Source organism: Ranitomeya imitator, chromosome 9 (assembly GCF_032444005.1).
Source record: "Ranitomeya imitator isolate aRanImi1 chromosome 9, aRanImi1.pri, whole genome shotgun sequence".
NCBI classification, from domain to species: Eukaryota; Metazoa; Chordata; class Amphibia; order Anura; family Dendrobatidae; genus Ranitomeya; species Ranitomeya imitator.
In genome coordinates, this window is record NC_091290.1 from 20826568 (window position 1) to 20851045 (window position 24478).

Here is a 24478-nt window from a genome sequence, read left to right on the forward strand (position 1 = left end):
ATGAGATGGGGGCGGTGCATACGGATGTATTTAGGAAAACTACTTCAGTTAACTCCCTATTGCATGCGTCCTCATCTCACACCTCACATACGATTAGGGCTGTCCCGGTTGGCCAATTCCTCAGGATGAAGCGGATCTGCTCGACTGAACCAAAATTTGAAGTTCAGTCTGAAGACCTCAAAAACAGATTCAAAGCTCGTGGCTATAGCAATCGCTGCATAAAACAAGGATATATCAGAGCCAAGAAAACAGAGAGACAGCATTTGCTGTATTAAAAAGAGATGAGTGGCAGTTCAGAAAACAATGTTAGATTTGTCTCCACATATAACTGCTACTGGAAACGTATGCAGGAGATAATCAATAAACATTGGCCAGTTCTTCTCACTGACTCTGTGTTGGCGTCTAATATTCCCCAAAGACCCAGTTTTACAGCAAAACGAGGCAAAAGTATTAAAGATCTATTAGTAAAAAGCCACTATGTGGCAAAAATTACTAATCCTCTCAATCCAACCGGAAGGGGTCCTACATGGGGTTGTTATCCCTGTGGCGATTGCTTGGCCTGCAGAGACAAGAATCTTGTTAGGGGTACCCATTTTTCGTCATCGGGTGCGGAGAAGAAGTTCCAAATTCGACATCATATACGCTGCAATAGTACTTTTGTTATATATCTGGCCACATGTCCTTGCTCCAAAATATATGTGGGGCTCACGTCACGTCAGCTTCGTGTACGTGTGAGAGAGCACGTGAGAGATATTATAAATGCACGTAAGGCTGAGGACGTTGATGCCCTAAAAACCATCCCGAAGCATTTTTATAAGTTTCATGGATGCGATCCCACTGGTCTTCGGATTATTGGGATCGATCAGGTTCATGGTGGTAGTAGGGGAGGAAATACGAAACGTTAACTTGCACAAGTAGAGTGCAAATGGATAGTGACTCTGAACTCCATGTCCCCGGTGGGACTGAATGAGACAATCAGTTTCGTCCCTTTTCTATGAGAGCCTTGTTCCTCTATGTTTCTCTTTGCGTTGGAGATTTATATTTATCTGTTCTTACATTTTAATTGTGTCAATTTATTTTTTCATTTTTTCTGTTTAATTTTCTTTTTATCTTCTACATCCCTAGATTTAATTGCCCTTGGGATTTGGGTGTTGTTGTGGCTATGACATCAGGAACATGCAAGGAACTACGATTAAGGATAAAAGCATGGATGAATTATGTCACTTATTGTCACTTGAAGATAGTTCATTTATTTTGTTTTTGGGGGGGATATAATTGTTCATAATGTTTTATATTATTGTGTTTAGTATTCTTATTATGCTCTAATGTTGATACCCATATGAAAAATATATCGCACAAGTGCACTTTATAATGTACATTAAGTAGGTTTTGAAGATTATACATACACAGTATAGGGTACAGGTTATGCACTTTATGCGGTTGTAATCCGCTTCTATCTGGTTTTATTTTTTGCTATTTTCCTTTTTCTATTTTACCTGGGCATATGCGGTGATGCCCGTCATCCACATTTTCATCTGGATTATCATTAAGGCAGCTGTGGGTGCGGACATCGCTGCTGTAGTGTTCAGGGTACATTTTTTTCCTTGGTATGTTCCGAGTAGCTACTGCGCATGCGTCCCACGCTGGGTAACTGATCCTCTTGTCCTCGGCTTCAGTCATCCGAGAGCGCATGTCCATGACGTCACTGGGGGTTTTCCCCTTGACGTGCGCTCCCGGTGAATGCTGGGGAAGGAGGGTCACTTCCGGATCGGCTGTGGTGCGCCTGCGCACATTGGACTGTTTTAGTCCAGGAACACCGCTATAAAACGCCGGTATCAGGGGCAATTACTTCACTCCCTCTTTGAAAAAGCAACGCGAAACGCGCGTCAGGGGGCTTTCCGGAGTCATCAAGCACTACTCACCTCACCATGGGTAAGAAATCTGACTCTTGATATGCACTATATACTGGTCTCCTTGCTAATTTTATGCATGAAGGACACTTGTCCATATGAGAGCCAGTGAATACACTTTATTACTATGTGCTACTATAGATGGTCATATATACCATGGTGTTATACATATTTTTTGGGTGCTTATGACTTGGATGTTTTTGCACTAGGGTCTTCCTTTCCTTTGTATTTTTTGTAAATGTTACAGACTTTTTAATGGTTCTTTAATAAATATTGATTCTTAAGCATTTTCCGTATAGAACTCCATTTTTTCTTTGTATTTATGTATATTCGGAGTATACGTTATTGTCCTGATAGATACATGGGTGCAGACCAACGTCTTTTTTCTACAACACACCGAGTGTGTGTGTCCCATGTTATTTCTGTGGGTGTATTTTCATTTCTCTTTCCAGGGGTAGCAGCTCTCTCGTGGCTGCTCGGCCCCTACGTCTGCTCCAGACGTCGTTCAGCTACTGGGGACCAACTGTCTCCCTCCACTGTCTTCCTCAAACTCTCTCACTCACTGGCTCCTCCTTCAGACCAGGATACATAAAGTAAGGGAGCTCCCCTGAATCCGGGTCCTGAGCTCCCTCTCCTGGCCTAGATTCAGATCGTGTTGAATGCAAGTGCCTTACCTGATAGATAGGATCCCCTTTGCCTCCAAGCGTGACATCACCCTCCCCGAAGGGAAGGCAACCTCACTGCAGCAACCGGTTACCTGGAGGTGCTGCAGTAACTCAACAGAAATATCAGAACATTAGCTATAAATGTATTTTCAGAGGGGGAAAAGGGATTGAAATTAAAGTTGCAATCGAAATCTCGCCATCGGGCAGGCGCAGGCCCCCAACAAGCAGGGAAAAGGAATGAAGGTCTATTTGACTGGATCTATGTGAGCGGAGTGAACCCGATTCAACTTATCCTTGTTATAAAAGTGTGTATTTTAATTGTATGTGGAAATTAAGCTCCAGATAGCCAAGAGTCTAGGTCTGGGGTTTCCCTAAACGCGATCCAAGGAGTTCACGTGTTGTATATCTTATCTGGATCTCCTGTCACTTGACCTATCATTTATTCCATACTGTAGATGTCATCGAGTTCCGCAACGAATTCAGCAATTGAAGGCAATTATTCTTGTTTCCAAAGCCGAGGAATCAAATTCCTTATGGCGGTGAGGAAATATTTGAGCAGACCCTTTTTAAACTTAGAGATCGACATGTCACTTAATGATAATAAAGCTAGTTCCATGAAGGGTCGGATCTTACAGATAGATAATCTGTTGTATAATAAAAAAATCTCTGACCATAATTCCTTTATGGGCGGACAAGTCCACCAAATATCTGGAGTCGTCGGGAACATGGAATGGATATAGGAAGGGCACCTATACCACCTTGATAAAATCTTACAACTCCTCTCCTGTGATACCGAGCACTACGATGGCCGAAATGTAAACAAAAGGATTTTTGAACAATCCTCAGGTGATAGAGGTTTCCCCAAGTCATTCTCCCATTTTGAAAAAAAATGCTAGAAAGTCATGTAAGGGAGTTTGTCCGTCTTGGTAAAGCTTATATAAGAGGGAGACGGTATGACCTGGAGGGTTCGTTGATACGCAAAGCACCTCAAAGGGAGTAAGTGACCTACTAATATCAGGTGGTGATAAAGCTTTTCATTTGTTCATAGAAGAACCAAGTACCTGTGGCTGGTTCATCACCTAAGAATATTTCTTGGAGAGACTTTATTCCGGTTTGGTTTAAATAGTCATATATAATGGATCATGCACATCTGTGTTTGTTTAAGTAGGTCACCCTACCTATCCCTGCGGGTAAAGCTGGGTTGTCATAAACGGGAGTCAGTGGTCCGGGAGATGTTGACATTTTTAGACCCCTATTTCCTCGTTTGAAAAATAAAATAATGTTAAAATTTGCTTCTTATAACTGGGACACTTTGGCTGTTATTTTGACCTCAGATATTTTACTACTTTTCTTTGCTAGTATCATTGCCAACATCACAAATTCCAACCATATCACATTTGCTACTTTTTTATTAACAGGAAAACATTGAGCAATTTCATCTCACGGCATCATCATTAAGCTCTAGCCTAAGAAAATTCCCCGTTTCACCGTCCCTGTCCTCACCTGTGCAGGTCGTATTAGACACCGGGTCGGATTCAGTGATGATATCGGCAGCTCTTGTATAGACCAGGAATGTATATGTTTCTCCTGGTGTCAGATTCATTATTGTCGCTGATTCACTTGTCACTATTGTATTATTCATCATTGTGGCTGATGAGTTGAATGTCTGGACTCTGTAGCTGTAAGACGTCTGATACTCATCAGGTTTACTCCACGTCAGAGATACAGAATATGAGGTCACAGCGCCGATCTGGAGAGATTTCACTGATATCGGTTCTGTAATTTAAAAAAATAAATAAAATTGTCAAATATTAAACATAATTAACATTTTTATGTATGAGTGTGTCTCCCCCAGTTGTACATCCAGAAATTATAATGTACAAATCAAACAACAATATTTCCTTTTGAAAATATTTTAGATCAAATCATAGAAATGTACACATCACTGACTTCAACGACTTCCATCTCTATAATATGCTGAGACTATAGCTCAGGATCATGATTTTACCATTATATTCACGCTGTTCTTCAACAATCATCAATATTGAAGGTGTTAATATAATAATACAAACTATGATACGAAATACAATATAGCACTTAGTCTTTCAAGATCACATAAAACCTACTTGTATAGACCGATGTGGTGACCGGAGAGCTCTGATACCCCCGGACTCCGACTGTTACCACAGCTATGGAGTAATTAGTCCCAGATATCAGGCTCTGGTGGGTGACATTTGTTGTGGGACTTGTCACAGATAAGGTAGTTGATGGAGATATCCCAATCCTTATATTATATGTCTTATTCACACCGGCCATATTTACTGGCTCTGACCAAGATAATGTCAGGTTCTTAGTTGTAACTGTGATAAAAGATAATATTCCAGGTGGAGTTGGATCTGCAGAAAAGGAAAGAAATACAGAGAGGTGAGAACGTATCCAGCATCTGTATAATAAGGTAAAAGTGCCGGTAACTGAGCAGAATGGTGATATGAGGATGATAAGGAGCCATTACTGAGCAGATCCTGAGGATACTCACATGTGGCCTCGGTCACTGGAGCAGATGTCTGGCTGCAGCTCCCACTGACTGTCTGTACAGTGACATTATATTCTCTGCTTGGTAGTAATCCTGTGAAATTCACTTGTGTGCTCGTAGTTTGTGTTGTCTTAGTGATGGCTCCTGTTAGACTGACTGTATAATTATCCACTTTTCCTGCTGGTTTTATCCATGAGGCTCCAAGAACATCAACCGACTGGTAATTATTCATGGTGATATTGGAGACTTGTCCAGGAACTGAGAATAATAATATAAATCACAGACAGGTTAGTTATACAGCAGATACCTCTGGTGTAATATCAGTAATCGGCCTTTGGCAGTACAACACTTAGGCCTCTTTCACACTTGCGTCGTTTGGCATCCGTCGCAATCCGTTGTTTTGGGAAAAAAACGGATCCTGCAAATGTGCCTGCAGGATGCGTTTTTTCCCCACAGATTTGTATTAGCGACGGATGGCCACACGTCGCGTCCGTCGTGCGACGGATCCGTTGTGTTTTGGCGGACCGTCGTCACAAAAAAAGTTCAATGTAATGTTTCTTTGTCCGTCGCGTCCACCATTTTCTACCACACATGCGGAGCCGAAACGCCGCCCCCTCCTCCCTGGACTTCAGAATGGACAGCGGATGCGTTGAAAAACTGCATCCGCTGCCCACGTCGTGCAGAAATTTCACAACGTGCGTCAGTACGTCGGCCCGACGCATAGCAACCGACCCGTACCGACGCAAGTGTGAAAGTAGCCTTACATGTTTGCTATCCAGTGAATTGAGCAATAACTATGAAAAATGTATAATTAGTGATTTACATCAGTCAGTAATGAGAATTGTTATTCTTCACTTACACATTATGTATTTTTTTATTAATAAACTATAAGAGAAGAGTAATTCAGCACAAATATCAGAACATTAGTTATATAATCAGCAATAGTTTACAGCAAGTCCATGATAATAATTTGCAGACTAAAGCCGGCCATGCACCTTCCATAGTCGCTCTCCAGCAGCTTTTCCTCCTGCTCCCCCATACACATGCACACTCAGATATTTTTCTATTTTTCTTTGCTAGTATCATTGCCAACATCACAAATTCCAACCATGTCACGTTTACTACTTTTTTATTAATAGGAAAACGTTGAGCAATTTCATCTCGCTGCATCGCCATTAAGGCTGCTTTCACACATCAGGTTTTTGCCGTCATGCTAAATCCGGCGAATTTTGAAAAAACCCAGATCCGTTGCAAATTGTGAAAAACTGATGCGACGGATCCGACTCGCTGATCCGGGGGACTTCCTGATCCGGGGAGGGGATAGAGAGACCCCATAATGGAAAATGCATGCTTAGTTGAAAAAAACGGAATCCGGATCCCATCATTTGATTGATCTGGCGCCATAGGGTTGCCACAATGGATGGCGACAGATCCGTTGCTGTCCGTGTTTTTGCCTTGACACAAAAAACGTTGCTATGTCTATTTTTTTGTGACAGGTGAAAAAACGCACAGCAACGGATCCAGCGAAAAATGGATGAATCGTGAGGCCATTTGTCGCAATCCGCCTCTAATAAATGTATGAGAAAAAAAACGGATTCGATGCCAATTTTTGCCGGATCTGTTTTTTTAAAAATTTGCCAGATTTAGCCTGACAACAAAAACCTGATATGTGAAAGCAGCCTAAGCCCTAGCCTAACAAAATTCCCCGTTTTACCCTCCCTATTCTCACCTGTGCAGGTCGTATTAGACACCGGGTCTGATTCGGTGATGTTATCGGCAGCTCTTGTATAGACCAGGAATGTATATGTTTCTCCTGGTGTCAGATTCATTATTGTCGCTGATTCATTTGTCACTATTGTATTATTCACCATTGTGGCTGATGAGTTGAATGTCTGGACTCTGTAGCTGTAAGACGACTGATACTCATCAGGTTTACTCCACGTCAGAGACACAGAATATGAGGTCACAGCGCCGATCTGCAGAGATTTCACTGATATCGGTTCTGTAATCAAAAAATATTAAACTAAATTTGTCAAATATTAGACATAATTAACATTTATATGTATGACTGTCTCCCCCAGTTGTACATCCAGAAATTATAATGTACAAATCAAACAACAATATTTCCTTTTGAAAATATTTTAGATCAAATGTACACATCACTGACTTCAACGACTTCCATCTCTATAATATGCTGAGACTACAGCTCAAGATCATGATTTTACCATTATATTCACGCTGTTCTTAAACAATCATCAATATTGAAGGTGTTAATATTAATATAATAATACAAACTGTGATACGAAATACAATATTTAACTTAGTTTTTCAAGAACACATAAAACCTACTTGTATAGACCGATGTGGTGACCGGAGAGCTCTGATACCCCCGGACTCCGACTGTTACCACAGCTATGGAGTAATTAGTCCCAGATATCAGGCTCTGGAGGGTGACATTTGTTGTGGGACTTGTCACAGATAAGGTAGTGGATGGAGATATCCCATAGCTTATATTATATGTCTTATTCACACCGGTCATATTTACTGGCTCCGACCAAGATAATGTCAGGATCTTAGTTCTAATTGTGATAAAAGATAACGTTCCAGGTGGAGTTGGATCTGCAGAAAAGGAGAGAAATACAGAGAGGTGAGAACATATCCAGCATCTGTATAATAAGGTAAAAGTGCTGGTGTAAAAGGCCAAATTAACCTCTGTCCAGATTAAACCTGGGTACAGTTTGGCCACAGCATACCTGGGGGATAAACTGTCCTTGGCCAAACTATACCCGGGGGTGTAAAATAGCTAAGACCAAACTATACCCCTCTAGGCTACAATATACCTATCCATTTTATGAGCCCTTGTAAATGAGAGAGATTTTTTAAGCCTTTTTTAATAACTTAAACCTGACTTCCCCATAGTGGGAAGGTACTTGTGTAGTTAAACACATGATGAATAATGATCTTAAGGTACCGTCACATTTAGCGACGCTGCAGCGATATAGACAACGATTCCGATCGCTGCAGCGTCGCTGTTTCGTCGTTGTGTGGTCACTGGAGAGCTGTCACACAGACAGCTCTCCAGCGACCAACGATGCCGAAGTCCCCGGGTAACCAGGGTAAACATCGGGTTACTAAGCGCAGGGCCGCGCTTAGTAACCCGATATTTACCCTGGTTACCATTGTAAAAGTAAAAAAAAAAAACAGTACATACTTACATTCCGGTGTCTGTCACGTCCCCCGGCGTCAGCTTCCCTGCACTGTGTCAGCGCCGGCCGGCCGTAAAGCAGAGCACAGCGATGACGTCACTGCTGTGCTCTGCTTTACGGCCGGCGCTGACAGTCAGTGCAAGGAAGCTGAAGCCGGGGGACATGACAGACACCGGAATGTGACTATATACTTTTTTTTTTTTTACTTTTACAATGGTAACCAGGGTAAATATCAGGTTACTAAGCGCGGTCCTGCGCTTAGTAACCCGATATTTACCCTGGTTACCAGTGAACACATCGCTGGATCGTCGTCACACACGCCGATCCAGCGATGACAGCGGGTGACCAGCGACTAAAAAAAAGGTCCTGATCATTCCCAGCGACCAACGATCTCCCAGCAGGGGCCTGATCGTTGGTCGCTGTCACGCATAACGATTTAGTTAACGATATCATTGCTACGTCACAAAAAGCAACGATATCGTTAACGAAATCGTTATGTGTGAAGGTACCTTAACAATACAATGTGACTGGTAATGGACAGCAGTCATTACAGCTGAGATGACACCATTGATCAGTAAGATAAGAGCTTTTACCTCAGAATGCAATTGTAACTTGATCTTATCACGTCACTGGTTTTCTCACTTTGTCTCTGATCTGTTGAAAAGTGTGCAGATCTCTTTCAATCATCCTCAGACACAAAGCTGTTTTTAATGTGTAACTACTGAGAAGTGCGGTAGGGTTCTTTACCTCCTTATATCTTTGTGGAAGTCTAATATTTTTACTGATTAAAGTTTTTCTGGTTAAAGTAATAAAAGTCTGTTTTTAGAGCATTAAGATTTAGGTCAAGTTATCTTCCACATAAGTTACCTAACAAACCTGAATCCCCAATAAGATGTCAAAAAATTAAGTAATTTGTCACGGGTTTACCACTACAGAGAGGAGTCAGAAGACCGCAGCGTCTGATTTCTCCTACTCCTGCACCGATTAGGAGCACTTCACCTTTATATTAAACTGCTTAAATTTCTTTCAGCAGTGCAGGGGTTAATCTGCTATGTTGATAGCTCCTGGAAGCTTTCCTGCATTAAGGCTCTCAGCTGTGCACTGTTATCCACTCCCATCTCCTATATAATCTGGGTCCTGGCTAGCACTCATTGTCAGAGTAGCTTATGCTGCATGGCTGGTGGTTGTTGTTGGTTATTATTGGAGAAGGCGTTTGGTTTATTTATCCTTGTCTGTTGCTTGGTTTTGAGTTTGTGATAATTCCCATTCTTCTGTTACTTTGGTTTAACCCCATTCTCCACACCCCAGTGTTTACCACTGTTGTTTATGGATGTATATTTGTATAATTGGTATTTTCCTTTATCCCTGTTCGTATTACCTTGTTAGTCTGGTAGGTGTATTAAGGTCCACTACTGCTCCCGTCTTCCCTGGTTGGGGAAAGTTACAGACTGGAGGTGGATTTAGGAGCTAAGGCAAGATATGTGGCCACGACGTCTTCACCATCAGAAGTAATCTGGGGAACAGGGCGAGCTAAGGGGCCCCTAGCATTAGGGACAGGGAAGGCGCCCCTGGTCTTCAGACACTCGGCAATAGAGACGTGGCATAATTCTTGTGTATATCACTCAACGCTGCTGATATCAATGGGGGGTATAATCTTACAGGAGGGGTATGAAATGGCCTAGGCTATAATTTACCCAGGTATATTCAAGCCTAGGCTGCTTTAACCCAGGTGTACTCTAGACTTGGGGTATACTATGGCCTGTTACACCAGTAACAGAGGAGAATGGTGATATAAGGATGTGTCGGGGTTTCGTACTCACTCAGGTGCAGCATGAGGAAATCAGGAGGCATATTCCTTTAAAAATTCTGTGCAGGTTTATTTGCTCCATAAACCCAGCAGTAACAACAGAAGGAAAACAGCATTCAGTGCAGGTAAAACAACACAAAATATCCTTAGCCAGGCTTTCTGCTCCCTCAGGCCTGTGGGCACACAGGCTGGGGCAATGTCCAGCACGCAGGCTCCGTCTGGAGCCACACACAGGAGGCCTTCTACCTCCCAAGACACAGACAATGTGGCAAATAACAGTCTCCACTATGTAGGCTGTAACCACACCCACAGGTGAGGTGTGTGGGTAGCCAGACTGCCCATCTCATAGCTACCCGCAACCCGGATCCAGGTGCACTAAACGACATCTTAGTGATCATGTGCACTAAAGCAAAATACTCCAGGTTGCATCACAGGGAGCAGCCATCTCTGTGACACATACCTCCCATTGATTACATGGCCATTAGCCGCCTTACTTACTGCCCACTCTGCCTAAAGCCTTGGGGCTTGGCACCTTCCATTACCCGACCAGAGACCCTTCTCGGTCGCCTTTGATAGTACACCCATCTGGCATAATCGGGCCCTGTCACTGAACCTTTTTGGAACAATGTATCATCTGACTCCATCACCTCTTCTTGTAGAGTTGCCCCTTTTCCAGACCATTCTCTGCCTGACCACCTCCAATGGTCTGTGCGGTCCTGAGACTCCCTTACAGTCGAGCCTACTGTCTGGTCTGAGTCTGTCCCTTTATCAACACATCCGCCTTAGGTCTCCTGCCCAGGCTACTCATCATTGAGTTAACAGAGCAGTCACTACTACTTTTAACCCTTTTAGCTTCAGATTGCGTACTTATAGACTTTTGAGAACCCCTTCATCTCTCTATACCTCAGGTTGAAAGTGGTTGCCACCTTCTTTCCATTTCCTGTAGCTGTACATTATTCTGCAGTCTGTCCAGTCTCATCTGCTCTACCTCATGTAGGTATGCCACCCGATATTCAAGGAGTATTTGAATATTTTTAAGGCTCTCCATTGATCCGACAACGAATAATGGAACCATCCCATATTCACCAGCTACCTGGGCTTCGGCGTTAGATGGGATACTCACACTCACCACACCGGACTTATTCACAATTTCCTGCATCACTTTTCCAAGTCACCCAATTACTTTCCTCACCAGATTTTTGGGCACTTGAATGATGTCTTCCACAAACCCAGGCGTCTTTGAACTTTCCTTGCATGTTCCAGACATCAAGCGGCTTCCTTATTCCTCAACAGCATCATCTATTTTGTGCGAAGACAGTATAGGTGCATGTCACTTAGGATAGCCACCCGCTTCACTGTGACTTCCCTAGTCAACAGTATAACCAACTGCTTAGTCTCTGGCGCCCAGTTCACAGTACACTCTTCCACCACCTTTCTAAATGCCTCATGCACAGCCTCACTGGCACAAGCTTCTCACATGTCCTCGGGTACCTCTAACATGCACTGGAAGAGCGAAATCTCACCTTCTTGGATATAGTGTTTGACCTCCTCATCCTGAGAGTCAGAGAGTTTATTCAAGACATCGACCTCCCTTGTGAGGAAGTCTGCGTGGCACTTCCCCTGCTGGATTTCTTCCTCCATGGAGACCACTTCTTTGGTCAGTCTCTTCAGCTCACTCACCTTTTTTCGGCCTTACTTGTCTTTTTTCGGCCTTACTAACTATGTTACTATAGTCGAGGGGTTCAAGAGAGGCCTGGATGTCTTCCTGGAGCAGAACAATATTGTATCATACAATTATTAGGTTCTGTAGAAGGACGTAGATCTGGGTATTTATTATGATGGAATATAGGCTGAACTGGATGGACAAATGTCTTTTTTCGGCCTTACTTACTAACTATGTTACCTTCATTGCGATCAGATCGAGAGAGCGCGACAGTACCTTCTGTAGGGCGGAGAGTGTTGTGAATTCTGTTGTCGGGCTCCCTCCTGTGGTCATGAATGGTACTTCGGCTGGTTCTGTCCATGGACTTCCTCTGGTGGGTGTTTCTGAGTTTCCTTTCACAGGTGACGAGGTTAATTCGTTAGCTGCTGCTCTATTTAACTCCACTTAGATCTTTGCTCCACGCCACCTGTCAATGTTTCAGTATTGGTCTAGTTCACTCCTGGATCGTTCTTGTGACCTGTCTTCCCATCAGAAGCTAAGTTACAGCTTGTATTTCTTTGGTTTGCTATTTTTCTGTCCAGCTTGCTATTTAATTTGTTGTCTTGCTTGCTGGAAGCTCTGGGACGCAGAGAAAGCGCCTCTGCACCGTGAGTCAGTGCGGAGGGTCTTTTTGCGCCCTCTGCGTGGTCTTTTTGTAGGTTTTTGTGCTGACCGCAAAGTAACCTTTCCTATCCTCGGTCTGTTCAGTAAGTCGGGCCTCACTTTGCTTAATCTATTTCATCTCTGTGTTTGTATTTTCATCTTTACTCACAGTCATTATATGTGGGGGGCTGCCTTTTCCTTTGGGGAATTTCTCTGAGGCAAGGTAGGCTTTATTTTCCTATTTTCAGGGCTAGCTAGTTTCTTAGGCTGTGCCGAGTTGCATAGGGAGCGTTAGGCGCAATCCACGGCTATTTCTAGTGTGGTTGATAGGTTTAGGGATTGCGGTCAGCAGAGTTCCCACGTCCCAGAGCTCGTCCTTTATTATCAGTAACTATCAGGTCATTCCGTGTGCTCTTAACCACCAGGTCCATTATTGTCTTGACCACCAGGTCATAACAGTACAGGTGGCCCAAAGTACTAATGCATCTCAATAGAGGGATAAGAGAAGTTCTGAGACCATTTTTTTTTCTTTGCAGTGTGTTTTGTCTAAATTTTCCCCTTTACCTCTGGGTGGTTCAGGACACTGGTGTAAACATGGACATTCAAGGTCTGTCCTCTTGGATGGATAATCTCACTACAAGGATACAAAACATTCAAGATTTTGTGGTTCAGAATCCGATGTCAGAGCCTAAGATTCCTATTCCTGATTTGTTTTTTGGTGATAGATCTAAGTTCTTGAATTTCAAAAATAATTGTAAATTGTTTCTTGCCTTGAAACCTCGCTCCTCAGGTGACCCTGTTCAACAAGTAAAGATCATTATTTCTTTGTTACGTGGGGACCCTCAAGACTGGGCATTTTCCCTTGCGCCAGGAGATCCGGCATTGCGTGATGTTGATGCGTTTTTCCTGGCGCTTGGATTACTTTATGACGAACCTAATTCAGTGGATCAGGCAGAGAAAATCTTGCTGGCTCTGTGTCAGGGTCAGGATGAAGCGGAGATATATTGTCAGAAGTTTAGAAAGTGGTCTGTGCTCACTCAGTGGAATGAATGTGCCCTGGCAGCAATCTTCAGAAAGGGTCTCTCTGAAGCCCTTAAGGATGTCATGGTGGGGTTTCCCATGCCTGCTGGTCTGAATGAGTCTATGTCCTTGGCCATTCAGATCGAACGACGCTTGCGTGAGCGTAAAGCTGTGCACCATTTGGCGGTACTATCTGAACATGGGCCTGAGCCTATGCAATGTGATAGGACTTTGACCAGAGCTGAACGGCAAGAACACAGACGTCGGAATGGGCTGTGTTTTTACTGTGGTGAATCCACTCATGCTATCTCCGATTGTCATAAGCGCACTAAGCGGTTCGCTAGGTCTGCCACCATTGGTACGGTACAGTCAAAATTTCTATTGTCTGTTACTCTGATTTGCTCTTTGTCATCCTATTCTGTTATGGCATTTGTGGATTCAGGCGCTGCCCTGAATTTGATGGACTTGGAGTATGCTAGGCGCTGTGGTTTTTTCTTGGAGCCCTAGCAGTATCCTATTCCATTGAGAGGAATTGATGCTACGCCTTTGGCCAAGAATAAGCCTCAGTATTGGACCCAATTGACCATGTGCATGGCTCCTGCACATCAGAAGGATATCCGCTTTCTGGTGTTGCATAATCTGCATGATGTGGTCGTTTTGGGGTTGCCATGGCTACAGGTTCACAATCCAGTATTGGACTGGAAATCTATGTCTGTGTCCAGCTGGGGTTGCCAGGGGGTACATGGTGATGTTCCATTTTTGTCTATTTCGTCTTCCACTCCTTCTGAAGTTCCAGAGTTTTTGTCGGATTATCGGGATGTATTTGATGAGCCCAAAGCCAGTGCCCTACCTCCTCATAGGGATTGCGATTGTGCAATTAATTTGATTCCTGGTAGTAAGTTTCCTAAGGGCCGATTGTTCAATTTATCTGTGCCAGAACACGCCGCTATGCAGAGTTATATAAAGGAATCCTTGGAGAAAGGCCATATTCGCCCGGCGTCATCACCGTTAGGAGCAGGGTTCTTTTTTGTGGCCAAGAAGGATGGTTCTTTGAGACCTTGCATTGATTACCGCCTTCTTAATAAAATTACAGTCAAATTTCAGTATCCTTTGCCGTTGCTGTCTGATTTGTTTGCTCGTATTAAAGGGGCTAGTTGGTTCACCAAGATAGATCTTCGAGGGGCGTATAATCTTCTGCGTATTAAACAGGGCGATGAATGGAAAACAGCATTTAATACGCCCGAGGGCCATTTTGAGTACCTGGTTATGCCATTCGGGCTTTCCAATGCTCCATCAGTATTTCAGTCCTTTATGCATGACATCTTCCGAGAGTACCTGGATAAATTCCTGATTGTGTATTTGGATGATATTTTGGTCTTTTCGGATGATTGGGAGTCTCATGTGAAGCAGGTCAGAATGGTGTTCCAGGTCCTTCGTGCGAATTCCTTGTTTGTGAAGGGGTCAAAGTGTCTCTTTGGTGTTCAGAAGGTTTCATTTTTGGGGTTCATCTTTTCCCCTTCTACTATCGAGATGGACCCTGTTAAAGTCCAGGCCATTTACGATTGGACTCAACCGACATCTGTGAAGAGCCTGCAGAAGTTCCTGGGCTTTGCTAATTTTTATCGGCGCTTCATCGTTAATTTTTCTACTGTTGCTAAACCGTTGACTGATTTGACCAAGAAGGGTGCTGATGTGGTCAATTGGTCTTATGCGGCTGTAGAGGCTTTTCAGGAGTTGAAGCGTCGTTTTTCTTCTGCCCCTGTGTTGTGCCAGCCAGATGTTTCGCTTCCGTTTCAGGTTGAGGTTGATGCTTCTGAGATTGGAGCAGGGGCTGTTTTGTCGCAAAGAAGTTCTGATGGCTCGGTGATGAAGCCATGTGCTTTCTTTTCTAGAAAGTTTTCGCCTGCTGAGCGCAATTATGATGTTGGCAATCGAGAGTTGTTGGCCATGAAGTGGGCATTCGAGGAGTGGCGTCATTGGCTGGAAGGAGCCAAGCATCGCGTGGTGGTCTTGACAGATCACAAGAATTTGACTTATCTTGAGTCTGCCAAACGGTTGAATCCGAGACAGGCTCGATGGTCGTTAATTTTCTCCCGTTTTGATTTTGTGGTTTCGTACCTTCCGCGCTCTAAGAATGTGAAGGCTGATGCCCTGTCAAGGAGTTTTGTGCCTGACTCTCCGGGTGTTCCTGAGCCAGCGGGTATTCTCAAAGAGGGGGTAATTTTGTCTGCCATCTCCCCTGATTTGCGGTGGGTGCTGCAAAAATTTCAGGCTGATAGACCTGACCGTTGCCCAGCGGAGAAACTGTTTGTCCCTGATAGATGGACTAGTAGAGTTATCTCTGAGATTAATTGTTCTGTGTTGGCTGGGCATCCTGGAATCTTTGGTACCAGAGATTTGGTGGCTAGATCCTTCTGGTGGCCGTCTTTGTCACGGGATGTGCGTTCTTTTGTGCAATCCTGTGGGACTTGTGCTCGGGCTAAGCCCTGCTGTTCTCGTGCCAGTGGGTTGCTTTTGCCCTTGCCGGTCCCGAAGAGGCCCTGGACGCATATTTCTATGGATTTTATTTCGGATCTCCCCGTCTCTCAAAATGTCGGTCATTTGGGTGGTTTGTGATCGCTTTTCTAAGATGATCCATTTGGTACCTTTGTCTAAATTGCCTTCCTCCTCTGATTTGGTGCCATTATTTTTTCAGCATGTCGTTCGTTTACATGGTATCCCGGAGAACATCGTTTCTGACAGAGGTTCCCAGTTTGTTTCAAGGTTTTGGTGATCCTTTTGTGCTAGGATGGGCATTGATTTGTCTTTTTCCTCGGCTTTCCATCCTCAGACAAATGGCCAAACCGAACGAACTAATCAAACTTTGGAAACATATCTGAGATGCTTTGTTTCTGCTGATCAGGATGATTGGGTGTCCTTTTTGCCGTTGGCTGAGTTCGCCCTTAATAATCGGGCCAGCTCGGCTACTTTGGTTTCGCCGTTTTTCTGCAATTCTGGTTTCCATCCTCGTTTCTCTTCAGGGCAGGTTGAGTCTTCAGACTGTCCTGGTGTAGATACTGTGGTGGATAGGTTGCAGCAGATTTGGACTCATGTGGTGGACAATTTGACATTGTCCCAGGAGAAGGCTCAACGTTTCGCTAACCGCCGGCGCTGTGTGGGTCCCCGACTTCGTGTTGGGGATTTGGTTTGTTTGTCGTCTCGTTATGTTCCTATGAAGGTTTCCTCTCCTAAGTTTAAGCCTCGTTTCATTGGTCCGTATAAGGATTTATGAGGTTATCAATCCTGTGTCATTTCGTTTGGTCCTTCCTGCTTCTTTTGCCATCCATAATGTGTTCCATAGGTCGTTATTGCGGAGATACGTGGCGCCTGTGGTTCCATCCGTTGATCCTCCTGCCCCGGTGTTAGTTGAGGGGGAGTTGGAGTATGTGGTGGAGAAGATTTTGGATTCTCGTGTTTCGAGACGGAAACTCCAGTACCTGGTCAAGTGGAAGGGTTATGGTCAGGAAGATAATTCCTGGGTTTTTGCCTCTGATGTTCATGCTGCCGATCTGGTTCGTGCCTTTCATTTGGCTCATCCTGGTCGGCCTGGGGGCTCTGGTGAGGGTTCGGTGACCCCTCCTCAAGGGGGGGTACTGTTGTGAATTCTGTTGTCGGGCTCCCTCCTGTGGTCATGAATGGTACTTCGGCTGGTTCTGTCCATGGACTTCCTCTGGTGGGTGTTTCTGAGTTTCCTTTCACAGGTGACGAGGTTAATTCGTTAGCTGCTGCTCTATTTAACTCCACTTAGATCTTTGCTCCACGCCACCTGCCAATGTTTCAGTATTGGTCTAGTTCACTCCTGGATCGTTCTTGTCACCTGTCTTCCCATCAGAAGCTAAGTTCCAGCTTGTATTTCTTTGGTTTGCTATTTTTCTGTCCAGCTTGCTATTTAATTTGTTGTCTTGCTTGCTGGAAGCTCTGGGACGCAGAGAAAGTGCCTCCGCACCGTGAGTCGGTGCGGAGGGTCTTTTTGCGCCCTCTGCGTGGTCTTTTTGTAGGTTTTTGTGCTGACCGCAAAGTAACCTTTCCTGTCCTCGGTCTGTTCAGTAAGTCGGGCCTCACTTTGCTTAATCTATTTCATCTCTGTGTTTGTATTTTCATCTTTACTCACAGTCATTATATGTGGGGGGCTGCCTTTTCCTTTGGGGAATTTCTTTGAGGCAAGGTAGGCTTTATTTTCCTATTTTCAGGGCTAGCTAGTTTCTTAGGCTGTGCCGAGTTGCATAGGGAGCGTTAGGCGCAATCCACGGCTATTTCTAGTGTGGTTGATAGGTTTAGGGATTGCGGTCAGCAGAGTTCCCACGTCCCAGAGCTCGTCCTTTATTATCAGTAACTATCAGGTCATTCCGTGTGCTCTTAACCACCAGGTCCATTATTGTCTTGACAACCAGGTCATAACAGGAGAGCCCATTTTTGCGGCTGTCCATGTATTTCTAGAGCTGGGCTTTAGTTTCCTGCTTAGCCTCCTGCTCGATCTTGAGCTCTCAGAAAACTTTATCCCCTGCCAGGCAGCGATGCTTGTCCTCTCTCCAGTGAAGCTCCTGCTGATGCTTCTCATGGGCCTCTCTGATGCATGCGTTCCTCTCCTCTCAGTGTCTGTACTTCCAACCCATATGGCTGACAGCCTGAGCATGTCTTGGGCACTGCCTTCTCACTGGCAGCCCCAGGCTCCTGACCTGCTGTGTTGCCTCCGGTTGTCAGTTGGGGCAAGGAGACTTGGAATCTCCTGCCCTCCGGATTCGGTGGCTGGGTATGCAATCCTCTCACCACCACGGACTCTGGTGTTCGGTCCCTTTGCGCTTTATCTTGGAGTGAGCCCAATCGCAGCTCCAGACCCCAGGCTCCTCTCTCTTGCTTCCTTTCCCTTCAGTGTCTCACACTAAACTTACTAACCCCACCTCAAGACCAGAACTTATAGGGAAGCTACCCTGAAACCGAGCTTAGAGCTCCCCCTTCTGGTCTGGATTTAGGAAGGTGTTGTATGTTTGTATTACCTGATTAGGGGATCCCTCCTTGCATCCAAGCATGACATCACTTCCCCTGTGAGGAAGGCAATGCCATTGTGGCAACTGGACTCCTGGGGTGCCACACATCCATAGCTTTTTTTTCCTCACACATTGCTTATTTTCCTGCAACTTGTCCAACTATTTTATCAACATCAGCCAGAACTTTCAGACACTGTTCTGCTTTCTTCACCAGCAACAACTGTTGTTTCACCTACTCCCATGCTTCTTATACTCTATGGCTCAACTGTGAAATGTGACACCCTGTCAATATCCAAATTCACAACAAAATGACTCCTACACTTCCTGCTATTTTATAGCGGCTATTATAGTCCCTTCTGATTGGCTATACTATACCATGTGATATGAATACTAAAAAGCATTACATGCAAGTCCACCTGGCTGGTATCTCCCGAACCTTCCCTGATGGATGCAATCTCTTGCAATGTGTAAACAGGTGATATTTGTGTACAATGCATGCAAACCTATTCAAATTCATTAGATTAAGAAAATTCCTAAAAATGTGAGACTAATTCAATTCATATCCAAACGATTCACTCATCTATAAAAAGAACATATCCAGCATGTGTATAATAAAAGTGTCGGTAACAGAGGAGAGTGGTGATATGAGAATTATAAAGAGCCATTACTGAGCAGATCCTGATGATACTCACATGTGGCCTCTGTTCCTGGATCCGACAGTAGTCTGCAGCTCCCACTGACTGTCTGTACAGTGACACTATATAATCTGCCTGGTAGTAATCCTGTGAAGTTCACATTTGTACCAGTAGTTTGTCTCATGGTAGTAATGGCTCCTGTTATAAATACTATATTAATTTCCACATTTCCTGCTGGTTTCATCCATGAGGCTCCAAGAACATCAACCGAATTGTAATTATTCATGGTGATATTGGAAACTTGTCCAGGAACTGAGGATATTATAAATCATAGACAGGTTGGTTATACGGCAGTTACATCTGGTTTAGTATATGACATAGGTCTGTGGTAGTAGAACGGTTAAGGGTTTGCAATACAGTACGTATATTGTGAAATAAACTTCTTCTAAAGTCAAAATTGCGATTGCATCAACTCAAGCACCCACAAGTGGTATACACAACGATTATATAGCATCAACACCTACTTCAAACTTTAGCAGGGTCTATTCCTCATAATTAATATATGACTAGCGTAGAAGATCCTCTTAAAATATAACGTTCAATAATCACAATTAGACGAATCTAACATAACCCCAGTCCAATATAAATAGACAAAGATATAATCAAAATAAATTCCTCTTATGATAATCAAGATATTTATTTCAGTACATATCACATCCTACTTTTCTTACTCAATAGCAAGACTCATATCGGATCCTCTGGTTCCTTAATATACACGATCGATAAGACATATCACATTTAAAGTATCACTGTGAATCCCTTATTCAAGAGCCAGTGGATCTGATATGGGTCTTGTTATTGAGTAATCATATTTGGAGAGAAAAGTAGGATGTGATATGTACTGAAATAAATATCCTGATAATCATATGAGGAATTTATTTTGATTATTTCTATGTCTATTTAAATTGGACTGGAGTTATGTTAGATTATTCTAATTGTGATTATTAAACTTTATATTTTAAGAGGATCCTCTATGCTAGTAGTATATACAATTAGAAATACCATTGTCAGAAATGTGTCATTGGTGATTTACTTAAATCGGTGATGATAATTGTGCTTTTTTCACTTCTGTATTATGTTATTTAATTAATATTATTAAATCATTAACCAGGAATTTTCCATCAGCACAGATAGCAGAAATAAAGTTAGCAATGAAGGAAAGTTTAAATCCATTACATGGTAATGACCTCCCGACTAAGCTTCATACATGGTAACCATATGATCTGCTATTGCTGTTGGAGCAGTCAACCAGTAATCACCTTTAGGGTTAAGGTACCTTCACACTGAGCGACTTTAAAAAGATAACGATAGCGATCCGTGACGTTGCAGCGTCCTGGATAGCGATATCGTTGTGTTTGACACGCAGCAGCGATCAGGATCCTGCTGTGAGATCGCTGGTCGGAGCTAGAAGGCCAGAACTTTATTTCGTCACTGGATCACCCGCTGACATCGCTGAATCGGCGTGTGTGACGCCGATTCAGCGATGTCTTCACTTGTAACCAGGGTAAACATCGGGTTACTAAGCGCAGGGCCGCGCTTAGTAACCCGATGTTTACCGTGGTTAACATTGTAAAAGTTAAAAAAAAAAAACACTACATACTTACATTCCGGTGTCTGTCCCCCGGCCTCAGCTTCCCTGCACTGTGTCAGCACCGGCCGGCCGTAAAGCAGAGCACAGCAGTGACGTCACGGTGGGAACCAGGCATGTAGAGGCCATCCGTTCACCTTTTCTGCATCGCAAAAGTCACGGTGATTGGAACCAAAGATCTCAAATTTGGACTCATCAGACCAAAGCACAGATTTCCACTGGTCTAATGTCCATTCCTTGTGTTTTTTAGCCCAAACAAGTCTCTTCAGCTTGTTGCCTGTCCTTAGCAGTGGTTTCCTATCAGCTATTTTACCATGAAGGCCTGTTGCACAAAGTCAGTTAACAGTTGTTGTAGAGATGTGTCTGCTGCTAGAACTCTGTGTAGCATTGGCCTGGTCTCTAATCTGAGCTGCTGTTAACCTGCGATTTCTGAGGCTGGTGACTCGGATAAACTTATCCTCAGAAGCAGAGGTGACTCTTGGTCTTCCTTTCCGGGGGCGGTCTTCATGTGAGCCAGTTTCTTTGTAGCGCTTGATGGTTTTTGCCACTGCACTTGGGGACACTTTCAAAGTTTTCCCAATTTTTCGGACTGACTAACCTTCATTTCTTAAAGTAATGATGGCCACTCGTTTTTCTTTACGTAGCTGCTTTTTTCTTGCCATAATACAAATTCCAACAATCTATTCAGTAGGACTATCAGCTCTGTATCCACCAGACTTCTGCTCAACACAACTGATGATCCCAACCCCATTTATAAGGCAAGAAATCCCACTTAATAAACCTGGCAGAGCACACCTGTGAAGTGAAAACCATTCCCGGTGACTACCTCTTGAAGATCATCAAGAGAATGCCAAGAGTGTGCAAAGCAGTCATCAAAGCAAAAGGTGGCTACTTTGAAGAACCTGTTATCATGTTATCTATCCTTAGCTTTAGACCGGGGTCACATGGCCGTCTATTCTCTCATGCAAGAGAATCGAAGCAAAGGTGTGGAGAAGATGGAGAACTTAAAGGGGTATTCCCATCTCCAAGATCCTATCCCAATATGCCGTAGGTGTAATAATATTAGCAAATACGACCAATTTGAAATGAGGCATCATTTTTCTAATTCGCTCTATCTCTTTCCTAATGTGCAGGCATTGCAGAACCTTAGGTATCCATGGTTACGACCATTAGCAACTAGCTAACTGTCACTATATCAGTGGTCGTAATCATGGATAACTAAGGTCCTGCAATACCTGTACATGAGGAAAGAGATTTAGAGAATCAGAAAAACTGTACTACATTTCTAATTGGAGGTATTTGCTAATATTATTATTATTATTACACCTACTGCATATTGAGATAGAATCTTGGAGATGGGAGTACCCCTTTAATTTTTCCATAGTCTGAATCCGCAGTAATCGGATGATATCTGAGTGTAGTCCGATGTCTCACGAACCCATAGACTTATATGGTGATTAGTGCATGCACTCTCAGCATTCTACAATTGTTTTCTCATGCTGAATATGTATGAGAAAAAAAAAAATTGCAGATCTGCTCTGCCCCATAGTATTACATTGAAAATAGGAAAGGAATAAATACCATGACTAAGGCATCATTCCGAAACGCATAGATTAAGCAGCACTCATTCTTTTTTCATGCTGATTCTTTACTGTTTTTAAAATGATGTAATAAATCTTGAAGTTTTATATTCACTTACACATCGCTGGAGGACGTCTTCTCTTGAAAATAGTATTACATTGGGCTGAATACTATCCGATAAAACATCAGCTAGCACTTGGCCGTGTTATACCCATCGTCTCATTACACTGGATTTCCACTATACTCACGTGTGCAACTTGTATTAGACACCGGGTCGGATTCAGTGCTGTTATCGGCAGCTCTTGTATAGAACAGGAATGTATATGTTTCTCCTGGTGTCAGATTCATTATTATCACTGATTCACTTGTCACTATTGTATTATTCATCATTGTGGCTGATGAGTTGAATGTCTGGACTCTGTAGCTGTAAGACGTCTGATACTCATCAGGTTTACTCCACGACAGGGACACAGAATATGAGGTCACAGCGCCGATCTGCAGAGATTTCACTGATATCGGTTCTGTAATAAAAAAATGAAATTAAATTTGTTAAGTATTAGACATAATTAACATTTATATGTCTGACTGTGTCTCCCCCAGTTGTACATCGAGAAATTATAATGTACAAATAAAACAACAATATTTCCTTTTGAAAATATTTTTAGATCCAATCATAGAAAGCTACATATCTCTGACTTCAACAACTTCCATCTCTATAATATGCTGAGGATAGGGCTCATTATTTTACCATTATATTCACGCTCTTCTTCAATAATCATAAATATTGAAGATGTTAATATAATAATACAAACTATAATATAAAATACAATATTTAACTTAGTTTTTCAAGAACACATAGAACCTACTTGTATAGACCGATGTGGTGACCGGAGAGCTCTGATACCCCCGGACTCCGACTGTTACCACAGCTATGGAGTAATTAGTCCCAGATATCAGGCTCTGGAGGGTGACACTTGTTGTGGGACTTGTCACAGATAAGGTAGTTGTTGGATATATCCCATAGCTTATATTATATATCTTATTTACAGCGGCCATATTTACTGGCTCCGACCAAGATAATGTCACTTTCTTTGTCCCAACCGTGCTAATTGCTAGATTTCTTGGTGGTGTTGGATCTGTGTATAAATAGAAGTATAGAGACAATTATATATAAAAATTATTATAATATAACATAAATTCAGGGTTATTTTTGTCTCAGTTGTGTAAACCCTCTTCTTAGTGAAGATGGATCTGTACAAAAAAGGAAGAAATGCAAATAATATTTGATGAAAAAAATGTAAAAACTGATATTAAATAACAGATTAAAAATTCCCAAATCTTTTTAGGTTAAAATTAATTGTGATATTCTATGATTGTCAGCCTGAGCACTGTCATCCTACATGGAGGTCATTAGGACTCTCTTCGCCTGCACTGACCCGACGCTTCCTCCTATAATCACACCTTTAAACATGGATCTGGTTCTGACCATGGCCTCTTTTTCTCCATGGTCATGGATGGTTGGGTGGCAGGTCCCTTGGCATTTGCGAGTGTCATTATGCCTGACAGTCTATTTATAGAGAGAATCAGTCTGCCAGGCCTTACAGACAGATTAAAGGGGTTGTTGACTTTATCTTTATTTTCTCAGAAGTGTTGAGGACTTGACTTTCTAGTTCCTACTATTACAAATATTACAATTCCCCTCCTAGTTACTGCAGCCTTCCTCACAGACTGCACAGCGCTCCTGTTTTCGGCAGTTGATGGAGGAGAAAGGGACCAGACCTGTCCATCAGTCTCCTCCAACTAACATTTAGCTTTCCCATGTGCAGTATCTGTCATTTCGAGGAGGCTGATGGTCAGATCCAGTCCCGTGCTTCTCTAAAAGCAGAAATCTTGAGAAGAGCTGTGCAGTCTGTCATTATGGCAGCAGTAACAAGTGGGGGGAGAATCTGTAATTCTTATGATTGTGTGGCATTTGCTAATAAATATCTCCAACACATTTGTTAAAATAAAGATAAAATGCATAACCCTTTAAAGTTTTAACCTTCACCTAGTTCTTGTTTATATGCATGACAATTCTGATCTTGCCTGCTGATTTTGACCCTTAACTTTGCGTCTTTCCTGAATATTACTATCTCTCATAGCTG

General features: G+C 43.0%; 1 protein-coding gene across 1 annotated transcript in view; it reads right to left on the minus strand.

Annotated features, from left to right (window-relative positions):
• The window catches only part of LOC138648587 (receptor-type tyrosine-protein phosphatase beta-like), a 115451-nt gene that overhangs the window by 52321 nt on the left and 38652 nt on the right, over positions 1-24478 (minus strand). The window contains exons 14-21 of the mRNA XM_069738377.1: positions 23201-23470; positions 22583-22855; positions 19163-19417; positions 7458-7727; positions 6838-7110; positions 5112-5366; positions 4702-4971; positions 4079-4351 (exon numbers count right to left, since the gene is read on the minus strand). Of these exons, the coding sequence (XP_069594478.1) occupies positions 4079-4351; positions 4702-4971; positions 5112-5366; positions 6838-7110; positions 7458-7727; positions 19163-19417; positions 22583-22855; positions 23201-23470 (2139 nt within the window). The remainder of the gene's footprint in view (positions 1-4078; positions 4352-4701; positions 4972-5111; positions 5367-6837; positions 7111-7457; positions 7728-19162; positions 19418-22582; positions 22856-23200; positions 23471-24478) is intronic.